We start from the raw sequence: 15,607 nt of genomic DNA on the forward strand, positions 1-15,607 counted from the left end.
AAGGACTCAACCGATGGTACAACTCAGACGACTACTCGGACCTAAATCAACTCTAAGTATACCTAATAAATTATCAATATACAAGGCATTAATTATACCGATTTGGACTTACGGGGGAGCTGTGCTGGTCTAGTTCAAAACTCCACCATCGTATCCTAACGCTACCTGATATATAACGGACATGATCCGAACAAAATTCCACACTTCAACTCCAAATTTCTTTCCAAACTAATCCAGTGGGCAGGTCTTCAATTTCCCCCGCTAAGAAGACTCCAAGTCGCGTAAGATGTCCCATTGGCGGTCCCAGTGTCATCATTAGTTCAATGAGTTCTTTAACGTTCGCACCTGGCACATGGACTTATCGCACGTTTCGATTCTCAAGACAAGAGCGACACACCTCCGCTTACAAGTGATCAGTGTTCATCCTGTGAGATTTGGTGCAGAAGTCACTATATGACCAGATTTAGAGATTTCTCCCGCTTGTCCCGTCCGAAGCGGTGGGACAACACCATGCACCCGACCGTGTACCGCATAGCGATACCCGAACCCCTCTGTGCCGTCCACGGCTGACTCAAAAGACAACTCCCTTTACGCATTCCTTCGTCCGATCTTCCATATGGACGAGGAGGATATATACGGAGAACATGCACGCAGGGAAACAGGAATACAGCTTTGTGCTTTAAAGAGTGCGTCGCGCTCTCAAGGCCACACCATTATTTAATGCCTGGAAACCTCCCTGGCATCTAAGGGTGTAGAAACTTCCTATAATCCCAGGGAAAAGGATGCCCGCGAACCCGAGGCTCACCTTTTCAGGTCGCACTCCTCGTATCTGACACGATGTATTTTTTGCACTCTTTGCGCATAAGACGACAGTGACATAATAATACAAACCAACAACTCTCCTAATACTGAGAGTTCCAGCAATGGCTCCTAGCCACTATCTCCAGATTTTATTTATATTACTAAACAATCGATTTGACTTATTCGTCCAATTTCATCTGGTGTGTTAAAAATTCGAAAGGATTTTAACCGGAAACATTGTTTTGCGTTATGCAAAATAGATTTTATAAAAAAACCCAACCACTGTGTGTTTGGCAAACGCAACCAAAGGGGCCTCTTGGTAAATTAGGGTTTTACAATTTTCGCAGCAAAGAGTCAAAAGATGATTACAAGAAGGCTTTCAGGCCTTTGTAAATCTTAATGTGTGTACTTTCCTTCTGTGTTTACATTATGCCTCCTCTGACACCGTGTTCCTTCCTCTTTTTCACAACGCCATACTCTGCATGGTTTTTTACATCAAACATTATTTTATTTTTAAAAAAAGTTGAATAGTGTGGAATATTGTAATTCAAATGTATTAAGTTTAAAGTATTACTTACAATTGATTTTATAGGCCTAATGTAAATACGTACATGAGTAAATAAATATGTAGACAACTTTTTAACATCCCGTACATCAACGTTATTTCACGTGATATTAAGCTAAATTTAAATTATAATTTATATTCAATTAATTTAATGAATAATCGGGAGATGGTACACAATGTCAGAGAGGTACGTTATGTCGTTCCATCTACGGAATCAAATCAAATCAAGTTAGAATATCACTCAATAGGTTACTTGATAACTTGGTAACAATCATAAAATAGAAATTCGAAAGTCAAACGAGATGCAAAACCACCTAAATATTGTAGAAAGATGGGGAGAAAAAACGTTTAAACATTTCATACCTTTCAATCAATTAAGGTTTTTAGTTTATTTCAGTAGTTTCGTGGTCCGCTTGCCTAATTAATATCTCAAAATTAATTAAGGTTTTTAGTTGAGATAAAAAAGTCAATGGCACGAGCGGGATTCGAACCCACGATCTTCGGCTAGATACGCCGCTGCTCTACCACTTGAGCTATCGTGACTTCGATCCGCCCGGACACCAACTTCCCACCTCAACCCCACCTTTTGAATTTTCCCTCCTCTGTCCCAAAAGGTGAGGTTGAGATGGGACAGTGTCCGAGTGGATCGAAGTCACGATAGCTCAAGTGGTAGAGCAGCGGCGTATCTAACCGAAGGTCGTGGGTTCGAATCCCGCTCGTGCCATTGACTTTTCTATCTCAATTAAAAACTTTAATTAATTGAAACAAATTAATTGATCAAGCGGATCACGAAAACTAGTGAATATCTCATACCTTTACCAAACAAAGAAACAGCTTACTATAAAGGACGAAATCTTAACTTTTTCGAAAGAAACAAAATGCCTAGGTATAACTCAAATGGGGAAAACACGTACACCACATTGTGAAAAAGGCCAAGGCTCTTCTAAGCTCTACTAAGTAGTAAAAACTGAGGATTAAACCCCTTTGATCATATTAGGAGCTCCAGGTAGCCAAAACACTGAACAATGAGACACAAAACAAACTATAAAGTCCAAAAAACTAGCGAATCTCCAAATGCCTGCCTCAAATACCTGCAATGGAAACAGCACTCAGCCTTACGTAATATATAAAAGATGGATGTTGAGAGTGTCAACAGACTCCTGAAATGCAATGAAATAAAGTCAGATCTAAGGAGGAGCCACCACAAAATTCTGGAAAGAATTTAAAATAAATGATATTACTATAACGATACCTGATAAAATGAGAGAGAAAAAAAATCAGACCCTTCCAAGTAGTCTTAGATAAAAAATGTTTCAAGAAGGGGCCCTAATATGGTACCCAGATCGATCAAAGATGGAACAGGGAGTACGAGTAAGGATAAAGGCCGAACTATACCCAGCAAAGCTCCTTGTACAAATCCCAATAATTTTCCAAGCTGAGGTCCAAGCAACACAATTCTATGCACAAGGGTTAATTAAGAAAAAAAATGGAAGGTGCACATAATTACATATTCTCAGTCAGCCAGTCAGCCATAAAGGCACTAAATGCGTATGCGTTCAATTCCAAAATTGTCTGGGAGTGCGTAAATTGCCTAATGGCTCTGTGAAAACAAAGCAAGGGGGTTCCCGTACAGCAAATGAACAGGCTTACCAACTTGCTAAGAAAGGAGCAGCCTTCCCCATCCCATGGGACTAGAAGTACAACTCGGTGCATCGGAGTCGGTACTTACGTTGGAACTGTAAAAATGGTTGGAGAAAGGAAAACTCGAATACTGGTCAAACGCACCAGGTATGAAACAAGCACGAAATTGATAAATCTTTCAAAATAGATGGCGAAGGAACTCCTTTTCTCAGGCAGGATTTGAGAAAAATTATAAGCTTCTATACCGGTCACTGTCATCTGAAGAAGATGGCCAGAAAAGGATTGAACACTACACTCACTCCATCATTTATCATTTCTATTAATTTCCTAGTCAAACCAGTAATGGATTATAACACAATCAATAACATCACCTCCACTTACTTAAAATCTGTTAGTAAACAAGTACTTTTAAATCTTTATTACAAATTGAGATTTTCATGCTCAAAGATTAACAAATCAAACTGGTTCAATTCCCAACGTTTGAAATTAAATCTAACCCCGAAATTCGTTCTTGCTAAATTAAATATTAAGAACTGCTCAACTCTCTTACAAAGTAAATGCCAAAAAACTATTTTAAATAATGAATTACATAAATTGTAGAGTCAAAGAGATACAAAACATTTTTATCAATATATTGTACACATTAGGCTTGCGTCATTATTGTCTCAAGTAGAATGGGATGAGTTCGATTATGATACGCGATCAAAAATTAAATTTATCTCTGATAAAAAACAAAGTATATTAGATTAAAAAAATCAAAAGCTTAAAGTTCGGTTCACTTAAAAATATAAATACCCATAAAGATCCAAAAACTCCAGTTAAATTTTACCCAAAGGTTATAAACTTAACAAACATGGTACTAAATAAAGAAGAAATCAATTTATTAAACAAAGGCTTAAAATTTGTTCCTAAAACAGAATTGGATACAATAAAACTACTATCCCTTGGTTCATCGGTGGATTGTAGTAACATAAACACAAATATAAAATATAAATGTGCTGAAATAATTAAACAAAACTTGGTATACCTAAACGTAAAAAAATTAAATATCACACGTACAATTAGGTCTATTGATAAAACGTTATAAAGTAACAACAACGTTATTTTAAAAGCCGATAAAGGAAATAGTGTAGTTATCATTGAACATCAAAATTACGTTTCTAAAGTTGAAGAATTTCCAAATAATAATGAGTGTAAAGAAATACAAAAAGATCCCACCTTAAAACTAAAAACTCGAGTTCAAACAGCCATAAAAAATAATGATTTTTTATTCTCAGATGACCAATATGCAGTTAAAAACTAACACCAATGAACCCGAAACCCCCAATGTTATACGGTACATTCAAAATTCATAAGGAAAACAAACCTATAAGACCAGTAGTGTCCTTTTATAATTCCCCAACTTACTGTTAGAAAGAACTATCTTTTTAAAAAGGATTGAACACCACACTCACTCCATCATTTATCATTTCTATTAGGTATGGTTAATTTATAAGGGTTCCACAATAGATCTATTTAGGTCGCAATAAAGGATTGTTATAATTCTATACAGACCAAAAAAACTTAATTTATTTGATAATTAAGGTACATACATATGGTATCCATCATTTAAAAAAAAGGACTAAATGACTCTTAAAAACATTTCCCCATTACTCTATTACATTTCCTCACTCAGTAAGGATAGTGGAGAACTTGATATTCATCTATATCACCGTCGAATTTCACGCTAATAAATACATTCACTCAATATACATACAACGAAACACAAAATAAGATTTCTCTTAGTACAACAAAATAGCCCTGTTTCTTTCAAAAATCGAAACATCGACCAAAAAACTCGCGTCCTTTAAAAAACTTAACCTATTCCTAGAAGCTCTCTATAAGGTGCCAAGGAATAGGCACCCTTCAATTAAGTGGGTCACATCGAGAAAAGTTCTTTACACGCAGGTCTCATACGCCAAATTGGTTCCTATGTTTCTGGTTTTAAAATTATGTTTTAAAGGATACACAAGAAAGGGCGTTACTAGTAATTAATAGAATTGGACGATACCTAATTCTCATATTAAAGCGCCGTAATGAGGTTTTGGTTTTCATCACGTCCTATTTTTTTAAACTACAAATGCGTCCACTATTGTCCCAACGAAACGAAATTTGCAGAAAGGTTTATTTTTATGCTTAAATTTTAAGAAAAAGTAACTAAAGATCATCTATTGCTGAGGCATTGAGATTGAAAGTACTGGTTTGGAAGGTTCAAAAAGAACTGATTTTTACATGGTAAAGTTAGTTATTAGCAAGAATGGGCTGGGCTCAATCCCGCCCCGAGAGATATCGATTTATCTGAGAGAGTGAGTGGCCGGATTTGAATGTTTGAGGTGATTTATGTACACATATGTATATAGTTATATACTGCAGTTGAAACCTGAGGTATAAATGATAGACTAGCATTTTAAAAACTCGACTTAGTTTTCATACAAAAGCAGATTCCGTAACCAGATCGAGGCGCTCAAATGGCTGCAGGAAAGACTGGAAAAATGATTAAAAACACGCGGAGGGAGACTAATTTTAATTATTAATACTACAGTAAATAAATGTGTGGTGATTAGTGACCGTTAATCGATATTTATTTAGAAATCGTGAGATGCGGTCTGGTGTGATGTAGGTATCAGAAAAACATTTTCTTTATCGTGCCAACGTTTCGATCTTTATTGAGATCATCTTCAGGGCCTGGGATTTACAAACGTTGGTTACATATAACAATTACATTTTGGATGTGGAAAAGTGAATTTATACAATGCAAAATATTTTTTTTATATATTCAATCAAAGTATTTCTACTCACCAAAGTGTTTTTCTTCAGTGTAATTGTGCGATTCTTGCGTGTCGTGTCGAGAGTGCCAGTGAGATTTTGCTATTTTGTGTTTATATACGTTGGATTTTGAAGGGGTGGGGAAGGATGTCGGTATAGAGAAGAAAGTTTTGTTTGTGGTTGTTGTTACCATTCTTTGAGGTGAAAAGAGCCGACGAAGGGAAAAAATGTTTTGGCCAGATTATCCTTTCAGGATTATATAGAAATACGTTGATTGAATATATAAAAAATATATTTTGCATTGTATAAATTCACTTTTCCTCATCTAAAATGTATTTATTAAATGTAAACAATGTTTGTAAATCCCAGGCCCTGAAGATAATCTCAATAAAGATCGAAACGTTGGCACGATAAAGAAAATGTTTTTTGATACCTACATCACACCAGACGCATCTCACGATTTCTAAATAAACAGTAAATAAACCAACCATTAAGTGCATTGTACATGAAATCAAATAATTCATCCTCCCTCTTGTATATTATGTAGTTTTGGGGGGCCGCGGTAGCCGAGTGGTTAAGGCGTCAGACTCTGGGCAAGTAGATCCTGCGGTCGTGGGTTCGATTCCCACCGTCGCTTCTGGACTTTTTCTGACGCCTAAGGGGACCGGTGAATTGTCAATTGAAAGAAATTGACACGGCACTCATCAATGGAAGGAGCGGGATCAGATCTCAGCGACCCTCAATTTGGTCCCAACCCCCTTCAAAAATGAGTTTCTTCGATGGAAGAACACCGGCACACCGGGGGCTCAAATTCACACTTGTGTTGCGAGCCCACAAAAATGGATCCAGAGATAAAGTACAATCAGCTGTACAGCTGCAGTGCTCAGGAGGGAACTCCTCCAGTTCCTGGTATCCATTGGTAAAAAATTATTATGTAGTTTTTTGTATTTAAATAAATAAATTTAATAATTAATAAGCGAAAACAAGTTTTCTATAACTTTTCCTTCATTAATTGATATTTTTGCAAATAATACAATGGCCTTTTGTGCATTCCTTTTGTTCCTTGTATAATTATTTTTTGTCTGCAGATCGTGCTCTGTCCGAGGGTGATCGTCCTCTCGAGATCCTTCACAAGTGGGGTCCTGCCAGGGATCACGTCACCTTTACACTCAAGTACACCTTTCTAAACAGTAAGTCGCATGATTTTTTGATTATTTTCTTTAGTTTGTTTTTATCGCAGAATGTTAAAATTTCGGTTCTAATTCGTCTACATCGATGGAAGTGTGATTAAGGGAGAGGCCCAAGGCAAAGGCAACTCTCCGTGAAATTAGATAATATTTGATGAGGCAGAGGCGCAGCAGTGCTTAATGCAATGAGGGCACTTTGCTTTAGACCCAGGCGAAGGTAAACATCCAGGTACATGCTTAACATCACATCTTAACTGTTCCTAATCAAACGAAAATCGGCTCCAGTCTCTTACAAAGTTCGGTATCTCGTCCGTAGTTGTATCCCACATCTTGATTGTAAGGTTTAACCTTTTATTTGACGACTTCATTCAAACTTACTCGTGATGGTGAAAACTTTTTTTATTAAAAAGACCAAATTTAACTAATCTTCCAATTGTATTTTAAGTAAACTCTTAATGGCTTTGAACTTTTCACTAAACATAGACAATGAAGGAACTGATTATATAAAAAAAATATATAAAAATCAGTCTGATTACTAGTTTTTGGTAATTATAACTTTCAAATAATTAAGGTTCTTAGTGGAGATAAAAAAGTCAATGTCACAACGGGAATCGAACCCACGACCTTCGGCTAGATACGCCACTGCTCTACCACTTGAGATATCGTGACCTCGATCCACTCGGACACTAACTTCCCATCTCAACCCCACCTTTTGAATTTTCCCTCCTTTTTGCCATTTTTCAAAAAATTAATTTGTGGTTCGAATCCCGCTCGTGACATTGACCTTTTTTTATCTCAACTAAAAACCTTAATTAAGTGAAAGATATTAATCGGTCAAGCGGACCACGAAACCTAGTGAATTGGGTAATTATAATATTACAAGCGTTTCATACCCATCCAAGGAGATTTGAAAATTGTCGACACTATCTCCTGCGTTCTGGAGAATAAAGAATATTTCATGGGTGCGTATCTAGATGTAGTACAGGCTACTGATAGGGTCTAGCACCGGAGAATGATTTATAAACCTAAACGCCTCCTGCTCACTCCTTATTACCATATCGTGAAATCCTATTTAACCGACTGTTGCTTCAAAGTGAGGTGAGGCAACGAGTTCTTGGATGACAAACAGGTACAAGCTGGCGTCCCACCAGGGAGCAATCTTGGTCCCATCCTTAATAGAATTTATTCAGCTGACGTACTACAACCCAAAAACACCAACCCCAAATGTGGACTCAATTTTGTCCTCTAATTGGAATGCTATCCAGGCAGAACATTCCTTTTGTCAACGAACTGCTCCTTTCCCTATTCTGAAAGTTTCACAACAACTTCTCGATCCGTCTTAAACTTATTGCTTGAGCCCTCTCCGCACATTCCCATCTGGAGAACCTGCCACGTCGCCTTAATCGACGACGACCCCGGAACCTCTTTGCCCCATAGTCCCTTACACTGAGTACCAGCATTAGCCGGTTTCTCATGGCATGTGTACTGCCGGTGCAACGCTGGCGTTAGTGTTAGTGCTGTGATTTTAAGAAAAAAAAAGTCTTATGATCACATTTATAATATGAGCTTATATGTATAGGGTACGAATAAAATAATTTAAAAAAATATTGAAAGCTGATTAATATTAATCAGAAGATAACTAATTTTTATTTTAAAAACAGTTCTTAAATGCAAATTTTGTTTAGGAGTTTTTAATATCCTTCTCAGGTGAAATTAAATTAAATTTTGAAATTCATTTCCAAAGTTGACAAATTAAACCTGATTTCTTGACACTAATTATAATGGCTGAATATAATTGATGCTTCGACCAACTTTACAATAAATTTTTTACAGCACGATTATAAAGAACGCTCTAGCAAATTGATAGAATCGTGGTATTTCTTCTTGAGACGTGTTGGATAATGGACTAGTTTTTCGGTACTTTCCAATTCTTGTGGCTCGTCTAGTTTCGCTGATTTGGTGTTGCAGAAGGGTTTCGACATTTTTCCATTTTTAACCATGCTTGCTAGTGTATACAGGGAAAGTCTGACCTAACTACAAATTGATAAGAACCAAACAAAAGCTTTAATATTCTTCCTTAGGTTTGGACAATTATTTTAATTATTTGTTTTATTCTTCATAGAACTATTTAAACGTCGTAATTAGTACAGCTTTTTTATGTAAGCAATCGCAAAACATGGTTTGTCTTCCATTGTCTGCTAATACAGCAGTTAATTTGTTGTTCTCTTAAATTGTCTGACATTCCTCATTATTCATTAAACCATTGAAAAATAACAAAAGGCCTAATTAAGAGCGTTAATTAGAAATAAACAAAAATTATTACCCCGTTTATGTAAGAACTGTTGGTGGGAAGTTGTTTAATTAAAATATGATACCTCTTTCGGAAAGCCCACACACTCTAAAACTTCTCTCTAATCGTCGATCACAAAAACTTTCAAGTATGAAAGTTCCTCTTGCTAATAAATACAACGAAGAAGAATTAAATAAACGATAAACTTCCGATTAAAACGGAATTCATCAATTCATCACGCGGATTTTCATATATTTTGCAGACAAGTGGGTTTCTGTTTCAATTGTTGCTGTATTAAATCATTATTTTCCCCTGGAAAAAACGTTTTTTTCAGTAAGAAACAGAGGTGTTAGCAAACTCGCCTTGAACGCTTATTATCCCTGCTTCGTTACACGCCTTCTCTCTTTTTCTCCCTTGCTTACTTTCCCACTTTTCTGTGCTTTGACGATCCCTGATTCATCTCAAATACAGATCAAAATTACAGTTGCTTAGCTTTCTTCCCTTTTCTTGCTTTCTGTATTCCATTGCTTCATTACTAAAGACTAAGCGCTTTGTGGTTAATACATTTGTTTATTTATTATAACGCAAACAGAAAGAATCTACAAGAGGAGTAGTCAAAAAAGGCACATAATAACAAAAAGAACAAATGAAAAATTAAGCAATAATAACAAAAACACAAAGCTTAATGATTCAAGGCAAGTAAACATTTTAATTTAACTTTAACTGAATTCAAGGAATCGCGAAATTCATCTATTTCATAAGTATAATAATTCAGCAATCTCATTATCCTCGGTAGGGGTGAATTTAGTCCATATTCTGGTTTGTAGTGTGGAACAAAGAACAAATTAATCCTTTTTAAAAAGATAGTTCCTACTCACAGTAAGTTGTTTTGGAACGATCCGGATTTCGAGCCTTTTTAGCTCGTCATCAGATTGAAGGACTTCTACAACCACGTCTCTCGACATGAATTGCCAAAGTGAACCCGCTGATACCTCCGCCAATTTGGCAATTCATGTCGAGAGTCTTGGTTATAGAAGTCCTTCAACCTGATGATGAGCTAAAAAGGCTCGAAATCCGGACGTTCCAAAACAACTTACTGAGAGTAGGAACTATCTTTATAAAAAGGATTGAACACCACCCTCACTCCATCATTTATCATTTCTACGAACAAATTATGGTTCCTAAGTGGTCGCTGAGGCACACATAACGATAAATGTAAGTTCAGGATATCAATGGACCCATTCCACAATTTCCAACCCCAAATGAGATCGGCAAAAATACGGCGGGAGCTAAGCGACTCAAGACCAAGCCAGTTCAGTCTTTCCAAGTAATTCAGGTGTGCAAGACCAAATCTGAAGGCCAATATCTTGGTTGCTTTCTTTTGTACTTTTTTTACAAGTCGCTAATCTCACCAACGTAGTAAGGGGACCACACGACACTTGCATATTCCAGATGGATACGAACGAGGGATTGATAAAATATGTTAACTGCCATGATGTTTTTAAAATCTCTAGAAAACCTAGTAATAAAGCCAAGATTGCGTAGAGCCTTACCTCGAATCTGTTTGATATGGTCACTGAAATCACCCTTTCTGCTGAAAACGATACCAAGGTCGGAGATAGTGTCAACCTCTTCCAATCTCTGCCCATCAACGAAATAGTGAAAACAATCAAAGTCACGAGGTCGGATATTTTTAGAAAATTTAATTACCTTGCATTTGTTACTATTCAAAGGAAGACGATTCTACTCACACCAATTATTGAAGCAGACCAGTTCCCTGTTAACCCAACACAGTCGTGAGTAGAAGACACTGAATTAAAAAATTTTAAATCATCCGCCAATAAAGAAAACTTACAATCCTTGAATATACCACAGATATCATTGAAATAAACAAGAAATAATATGGGCCCGGAGTGAGAACCCTGAGGTACGCCAGAAAATGTAAAAATCCTATCCGATACAGAGTTATTAATGAGAACAGAAAAAGAGCGACCAGATAGAAATGATTCGATGAAGGATAACAAAGGATCACCAACTCCAAGGATTTTCAACTTAAACAGAAGAATATCAATGTCAACTCTATCGAAGGCCTTAGATAAATCTGTATATACAGCGTGAACACTATTTCCATTCTCAAGGGAATTAACAATAAAATCATAATAATGAAATAAATGTTGGATTGGTGGGACTGGATACAGGATGAATTAGAATATTTGGTCAACCACCGATTTTCCACTCCGTGGTCACATGTCGGCCAAATTAGACTTTTTTAAAGGTTATGTTTGTTGTTAAGGTTTAGGTCAGATCGTTGGTAGAGTAGGCTGAGCAAGAGTTTGTAACAGCGGTTCATGTCTTGTGGATTCCACGTCAGTCTTTTATCAGTGTACCCCAGAGAAATTAACATGAGAATATTTCCTTTCATTCATTTGGATTCTCCATTTGCGGTACCGGTCTTCTAATAGGATGATTTGTCTTTGCACATGCAGCTTACAACGGATGTGTTGGAGTGAGAAAAGATAGGCTTGTCGTCGGCAAACGTGGAGATGACGGGTTAGGGGAATGTAGGAACCAGTGTATATTGTAAAAAGAATCAGGCCAAAGATAAGGTTGGTGGGGGTTTCCGCAGTTTCAGGTTTTTAAGTTTTGAGGATGTTGATTCATTCAGTTAATCATGAAAAAGATAAATTAGGATCTTCTTCTGAATTACTGATCGCACCGGTGTTGTTATACAAACAATTAACTTTTTCTAAAACCTAAACCTTCTAACAACCCGCTCCTGGGTTTTTACCCCAAACTCACAATTATCATTAGTAAGTAGAACCTGCTTTCCAACTTTTGCGGAAACCCAAAGGATAACTATTTTAATATAGTATTAGTGTCATAATAATTGCAGAAATGAGAAGAAAAAATAATTTTAATTTAAACTAAAACTTAAAGACCAAATTTAAGAATTTTTAAGCAGAGCTAAGTATTTTTGAACTCTTGTGAATAACAGTAAGTACAAAATTGTTAGAAAGGTATTAATAATAATTCATTAGATTTCGTTGTCCGATTGACCAAATAACTTCTTTCAATTAATTAATCTTCATGTAAGGTTTTTGGTTGAGATAAAAAAGTCAGTGTTACGAGCGGGATTCGAACCCACGACCGCGCCACTGCTCTACCACGGGAGCTATCGTCACTTCAATCCACTGGGACACCAACTTCTCATCTCAACCTACCTTTTGAATTTTCTTTCCTTTTGCCATTTTTCGTGGATCGAAGGGCATGTAGTATCTCCCTACCTGCATCATCATGTTCGAGATAAACTGCTGCAATATAAAGGTCGTGGGTTCGAATCCCGCTCGTGGCACTAACTTTTTCATTTCAACCAAACCTTACATAAATAGATTATTATTGTAGAATTTTCGGAGAAATTGGAGAGAGGCTGATCGGACAATATAGGACATAGGAAGTTCTGTCAGTTTGTCGTTCCCGATTCATCTCAAATAAAGATCAAAGTTACAGGTGGTAGTATCATTTTTGCTTGGTAAAGTGCATTTCGTATCTCCCTGCCTGCATCATCATGTTCGAGATAAAATGCTGTAATATATCGTTCAACATTAGCCATTTTGTCTAACAGGGCTTTACGAAAACATACTGTTTGGTAAAGGATAACTACTCCAGTAGCAGACTGAGGTAATATTGATACATGCCCAAGATATTGTTCCTTTGCTCGTCTCCTTTTCAGATCTCTTTTATCCATTATTTACGAGGGTTCGGAACAGCAGAAGTCATATCAACCCTCGGGGTGCTGGTGTTTAAATAAAACCCAATTTGTAAATTTGGTTTGAGTACAAGGGACAGCTAAGGCCTAAATCACCCCCCCCCTTTTATTAAGTTGTATCATTAATATAGACAAAATTCTTTGTGATTTTAATAATACTTTAAATCTTCTTCCTTTAAACAATTATGCACGAAGATACAAAATTGGGAAGTCCAAAAGTAAACATCATCGATTATCACCGGCGGTTTTAACTTAAATTACTACGAAGGTTTCCTTTGCTTGACGTTTCGAGATTAATTAAATTTTGCCTCCGAAGTAAGTATTAAGCCGAGGGGGCGAATTAATTGGCACTCGTCACAAAATACTTAAATCAGTTGTAAGTACCTTCGGTTGAGGCGTGAGGTTTGAACACGTCATCATCACAAAACCCAATTTATTTGGGGTAACATTCGCAGTCTACATGGATGCATTCTTTTTCCTCGGTTCAATAATTTGCCAATAATGCATGGAGGGCTATAATTTGGATTAGTTTAAATTGAATCTCTCCCTAATCTCTGGCTAGAGTTGTTACCCGATAATTGAATTAATGTATCGTACGGAAAATTTACAACATTATTACAAAGATAGTCGACAATCAATATTATACACTTATTAAATTCACCAGTTTTCGTGGTCTGCTTGATCAATTACTATCTTTCAATTAATTAAGGTTTTTAGTTGAGATAAAAAAGTCAGTGTCACGAGCGGGATTCGAACACAAGATCTTCGGCTAGATACGCCTCTGCTCTACCACTTGAATTATCATTACTTGCCGCTGAAAAATGGCAAAAAAGGATGGAAAATCAAGTGGTAGAGCAGCAGCGTTTCTAGCCGAAGATCGTGGGTTCGAATCCCGTTCGTGACACTGACTTTTTTGTCTCAACTAAAAACCTTAATTAATTGAAAAAAATTGTGTTGATTTTTAAACAACAAGAATTTGTTAGATAAATTGAAAAATTGATTTCTGCAAGATAACTTAAACGTCCCACGATCTCCAGAAAAATCGATTATTTTTTTATTTTCTTCTGGTATTATTGGTTTTAGAATGAAATTGAAATTACAAAATATGTAAAAAAAATCATTGTCAAAAATTCATTGATAAAATGTGAAGATATTGAAGGTCTTCCATTGAACTCGATAATTTCAACTTATCGTGCGACTGATTACATAAATAAAAGATATATTTGAATCAAATATAAAAATTTATTTGAGTAAATTTATAACCTTAATTTTATAACAGAAAAATCAGTTACACAATAATTCGAATTATCGAGTTTTGCAGGAAAACTAAAATATCTTCAGAACAAATAGAAAAATGTTTGAGCTACAAGAGTTATTGTTTTGGCAATGAAATGCAATTGCAAAATGTGTGAGAAAAAATCATCATAAAAAATTCAGTAATACATTCTGGAGGTATTGAAGTTTTAATTTAGAACACGATAATTTCAACTTATCGTGCGACTGATTAAATAAATAAAAGAAATATTTGAATAAAATATAAAAATTTATTTGTGTTAATTTTTTAACCTTAACTTTAAAACATGAAAGCTAAAATATCTCCAGAACAAATCGATAAATTTTTGAGCTACAAGTGTTATTGTTTTGACAATAATGCACTTTCAAAATGTGTGAGAAAAAATCATTAAAAAAATCATTAATACATTCTGGAGGTATTGAAGTTTTAATTTAGAACACGATAATTTCAATTTATGGTGTAACTGGCTAATAACGAAAAGTAAAAAAAATATTTGAGTAATTAAAAAAAGCTGATTAAACAAAGCTTCAGGTAGTTATACGAAATTAAATAAAACAATGTTCACAATGTTTCAATTATAAAAGATGACACCTCGAGTTATTTAAAATGAATGGTATAATTATGGGGGAAGAAGATAACTGCAACGTACTTGGTTTTTCATTTTGCGATGAACCCGTGTCAGGTTGAGAGTTGAATCTCTTTTATTCAAGATAAGAGGTCATTAAGTAAAAAATTCCAACATGTGAAAGAAAAGTTTTGAAATTAGGACGAAGCCCCTCGCGGCTTGCCAGAGCTTTTAATCCGTGAGATATATTTATTTAGATAAGTCCATCAACGTCTGGAGTGTCGGAGAAAAAAAAATCAATACGCCTAGGGAGAAAAGGCTCTTTAGAAGTTTGATTTATCTTTTTCTAATATTTTGATAATCGACAGAAAAGGCCTCCTTGAATTTCCGAAGACGAAAGTGATTAATAACGCTTCGCTAGTTTTAATAGCTGTCAAGACTTTACGATTACCTCTTCCTTGGCGAACGGCCGAATAAAGTTGGCCTCGTCCTCATCGTATGGTGATATCATCAGTCTCCCTCGCTCATAAAACAAATATTGCAAAAGTAATATCTGAACAACAAAGTCTGCTCATATTGTGGATCAGTTGTTAAATAAAGAAAAGTTTTTAGTTTTGACAATCCGATAAAATGGCATATTTGTTTAATAAGAAAATATAAGTCATATTTAACCTTTTTAAAACAACATTAAGA

The 15,607-nt window shown here is 35.8% G+C and overlaps 1 protein-coding gene across 3 annotated transcripts in view; it reads left to right on the plus strand.

Annotated features, from left to right (window-relative positions):
- LOC106662758 (apoptosis-stimulating of p53 protein 1) overlaps nucleotides 1–15,607 on the plus strand; it is a 478,897-nt gene that overhangs the window by 130,106 nt on the left and 333,184 nt on the right. For all 3 annotated transcript variants that reach the window (XM_014387028.2, XM_014387030.2, XM_014387033.2), the window contains exon 4: nucleotides 6,901–7,002. In XM_014387028.2, the coding sequence (XP_014242514.1) occupies nucleotides 6,901–7,002 (102 nt within the window). The remainder of the gene's footprint in view (nucleotides 1–6,900; nucleotides 7,003–15,607) is intronic.

The sequence above is a fragment of the Cimex lectularius genome, unplaced genomic scaffold, assembly GCF_000648675.2.
Source record: "Cimex lectularius strain Harlan isolate CLEC.00 unplaced genomic scaffold, Clec_2.1 scaffold45, whole genome shotgun sequence".
Lineage (NCBI taxonomy): Eukaryota > Metazoa > Arthropoda > Insecta > Hemiptera > Cimicidae > Cimex > Cimex lectularius.